The sequence below is a fragment of the Lolium rigidum genome, chromosome 2 (assembly GCF_022539505.1).
Source record: "Lolium rigidum isolate FL_2022 chromosome 2, APGP_CSIRO_Lrig_0.1, whole genome shotgun sequence".
NCBI classification, from domain to species: domain Eukaryota; kingdom Viridiplantae; phylum Streptophyta; class Magnoliopsida; order Poales; family Poaceae; genus Lolium; species Lolium rigidum.
The window spans coordinates 79,180,305-79,184,309 of record NC_061509.1 but is presented as its reverse complement, the minus strand read 5'-3'; the positions used below and the strand labels follow the sequence as shown (position 1 = coordinate 79,184,309).

The 4,005-nt window shown below is 43.5% G+C and overlaps 1 protein-coding gene across 1 annotated transcript; it reads right to left on the bottom strand.

Moving 5' to 3' along the window:
- Positions 1–1,536: 1,536 nt before the first annotated feature.
- On the bottom strand, positions 1,537–3,820 carry LOC124686776 (zinc finger CCCH domain-containing protein 14-like). The gene is made up of 3 exons (XM_047220675.1): positions 3,745–3,820; positions 3,138–3,198; positions 1,537–2,314 (listed from the first exon to the last, which is right to left on the bottom strand). The coding sequence occupies exons 1-3, from the start codon at positions 3,818–3,820 to the stop codon at positions 1,537–1,539; spliced, it is 915 nt and encodes a 304-aa protein (XP_047076631.1).
- Positions 3,821–4,005: the final 185 nt, after the last annotated feature.

Below are 4,005 nucleotides of genomic sequence, written 5' to 3'. Positions count from 1 at the left end.
GCTCGGTGGTTCTCTTAGATGGGTCCGCCTATGCCTAGAGCTGCTGTTTCGATTGGCTGCGTGCCTATATTCTGTACGGAAATTGTTGCATATGGATGAATGAATCAATGAATGAATTTGGTGCCGCTGGATGGATAATTGATTCCGTGTCGACTGTCTTTATGCAGAATTGTCTGTTCCTCGACTATGTTTTTGTGAACTATGATGCTTGTTTTCAGCCTTTAGATACATTATTACTTTGTCGATTGTTATCTGAAATGTGATGGAATTTTGCTTGTCACATCTGTAGATTTGAACCACCAATTTGAAGCTAGTGTAGACTCGAGTGATAGTAATCTTTACTGTGATCTGCCTCATCAGTGTTAAAATAACAGTTTCAGTCATGTTATGCAACTGGTGTCATGCTTTCTAACTGAACATGTTCTGAAATTGGAATTTGCCTTTCACTGCTGTAATTTCATCTGGAACGAAACAATTTGGATCCTTATTCCTTAATCTGGTCTCAGTACTTGTGCCGAATCATGCTGGTATAAGACTTGCTGATTTGTTCTTTTGAAACTTCTCGTTCAAGATTGCACTCGCTCGGTATTGCTGTTTGCAACGATTTTCCAATACTGTCTTATGCTTCTCTGTTTGATTTATGTCCTGTGAAACTTAATCTGTACCGTTTATGATGTTTCTGCTCTTCAAACTTCACCGGGAGTAGAGATGCAACATAATTTTTTTGCCTTTTCCTATTCAAGAACTGCTGTGGCATAACTCGAAGGAGGAACAGCAGTTCTGCCCTATTTGGGCTTGGTGCCCTGGTTTCAATTTCTGACTTTCACATGGGACTTAAATTACTGCAAATTGCTATCCAAAATCTGCACTCTGTTGAAGGAACGCAGCTTTACTAGAGGAATTCAACAAAATATAGTGCAATGACAAGAGCCTTTCTGTGTATTGTAGTTTCACCATTTTGTATGAGAACTGAAAGTTGCTTACGGTTCTCTACTTGATATCTTCTGAGGTGGATGTTGACCTACCGTTGTGAGTTGTTGCTTGGTGGCTAGAAGTCATGGTTACAGCAGTTTGAATAAAATGACTGATATGGATTAGTTTATAATGTCCTTTCCAGACGCATGTAAGCTTGATACATATGCTCATCCCCACCACATTACTTGAAGCAGTACTAGACACGGGCGTGAGTATACAGGACAATTCTACTCCCCTGAACACCCAAAAACACAGGAGTGCTGGGGATTTCAGTTTATATATAAGCAATTCAAACAAACCGACGAAAGACGGTCACAAACTTGAGGCAGGGAAGCAAGCAGCATTATCCACAGTGATAACATAATAACATCTTAGGAGATCAGAACAGGCCAAAAACATTTTACTCAAGTTATAAGTTCAAGGGCGAGAAATAGCATAAATAAAATTCATGTTCAAATCATAAAGTCGATGGTATAAGCACATAGACAGTCAGAAAAATCGTCAGCGGCCATCAGGTTCAGGGTTGCAGTAGCTAATTGCTACAGAACAGTTGGACGGATCTCACGCAGAAGCTGACTTGCGCAGCTCATTCTCGCCGTGGGCGAAGTGGCACCTGTCACCAAAAGTGCAGGGTCCTTTGGTGAAGTGCTCGCACAGCTTGGTCTTGAAGTTGCTTCCTGGCCCTCCGCTGCGGTGAGATCCTCCCACTAGGTTCAGGCCTGGCGGAGGGGCGCTGCTGTTGCCATCAATGCTGACAATCAGCTCCGTGACCATAGCACTGGCATCATTGATCTGATCAAATGTTCCCTCAAGCTCAATGTTTCTCAAGCTGGCATCTGATTCGTGATCCCGGATGACCAGCTTAGCCCCGCTGACTCGGGATATATACTTTGTGTTGATTCCACCCTTCCCAATGATGGCACCTACAAGGGGTGCATCAACACTGATCTTGGCTGTGGCGGAAGCCCCGAAGCTTGCTGGTGTGGTCATGCCAGGGGTGAGCATTGCCGGCGGTGCAGAGTGACTGGTAGGCTTTGGTCCCACATGGGGCGGCATTGAGTTGTTCATGAACATATGCTTGCCGAGTTCCCCCTCACCATGTGCAAAGTGGCACTTGTCACCCCATTTGCATCCGTCTGAAGTGTCATACTTGTTGCACAAGCGAGTCTTAAAAGTTAGTGTGAGGGCGCCATTAGGAACAGCAGGTCCCACTGTCATTCTTCTTGGCGGATCTGCAAATGCTGGGCCACCCAGGTTGCTCATCTTTGCAACAGCCTGGTGACCGTCGGGGAAGCAATGGAGGAAATGGCAACCCTCGCCAAACGGGCAGCCAGCGGTACTGCACAATGAGAACATAATGTGGGTAAGTAACTTAATTACCAAAAAATATATCCTAATTGCAGGGCTCAGTAATAAAGAGGTTCGTTGTAAGTGCAACTGATAGTGACTAACAAGATTCAGACATGTGAATTCTATAGACAAAAGCCTCATGAATATGATTACAACTGTCGATAGCAACTTAAGAACAACTAATATTCTAGGGTACATAATATGCAATGTGGACTACCATCGGAGTAGGAGCCTACTTCTCAAAATAATTAAAATCGGAGTGGACTGAAGAAATAAATTCTAGAGTGGCTACCACATTCTGGAATAACACAGAGCTAATCAACATTCTGAATCTCTGTCGCTAATAATCATCTTAGATCATAAGTTCAATTTTTTTTACTGCCTCAGGTTAAATATTAAGCCTATGATGGTTCACAGTGAGTCGATATGCAACTGTTGATGGTAATATCATTTTAAACCATATAGTAAAATATTTCTGCATCTATCAATTGTTAGAACAAACAATATATGCCACGCAGGATATGTGGCAGAATTTCCAGTGGCCCAAATTGGTAAGATGAGGATGCATCATGATATTACTGACTAATTATTCATCTGAAAAGTAGTTACACGTCCTTAAACAGTTCTTGTACTGACAACCGTGGACATTCCAGTTATACTCCAGCAGAAATTTTTAAGCTTGCATTAGATGGAACTGTAGAACAATATTGCTTACACAACTTGTTAGCAACAATACATCTTTCCATAAACAGAAGCAAAGTTTTAACCAGATAATAGCTATTGCGGAGTTTATTTTAAGATGGACCAGTAACCTGAAAAATTTGATGCATGGCTTCAGTTTGCTTCCTACACCGGTTTGAAATGACTCCGATTCTGTTAAATCAGATTAATTATGTGCGCCAAGTTAATACACTGTTGATATACTGATCTTGATTGATTCATAAAAGAAGCTTATTCGCAGTTTAGTAATTTTACAATATATTGCATTAATCGAAGTCTTGACCACACTAGATTCAGCTGGAATTGTCCAAATATTTGATATAGAATCCAGAGTTCCAGACAGAAAAGGTATAGCAAGTTCTAATCGAACAATGTAATAATGCGCAACGATCAATAGGCGTACATTCACGTGGTCGGGTAAAATTAACCATATCCAACAAACTAGACCGCGGTGAGTTGACTGACAAAACTGTTGATCAAATGCCAGCATTTAACCCCTCCTAAACCCCTGATCTTTACCCACAAACATCTACAGATCCCCTCACGCAATCGCACCAGGTAGCTTCCCAAAACAAAAACTAAAGCATAAACCTATCAATAGAGTAGCTCCGCGGCATCCCAGACCCCGAGATGCTAAACCAAGCTTCATTCGACGAAGCAAGACAGGAGCAGAGAGAGGCCGGTGCCACTCGAACTTACCTCGCGTGCGCTTCCCGCAGACGAAGGCGCCGTTAGCGCCATCGGCCGTGCCCCTCTTACGGCCGCCACCTTCCATCGCTGCGTGCGCGGGCGCGGCTCCGCCGACTGCGAGCTCGATTAAGGCTTGTGAGTCGCGGCGGACACGAGAGCCGGAGAGTGTTGGGTGGGTTGTATCGGAACGGCACGCGATGGTCGTGAGAGAAATGCGGCTTCAAGTTCAGAGGCGGGGAAAAGCTTAAAAAGCGACCGGTCGGCTGGTTA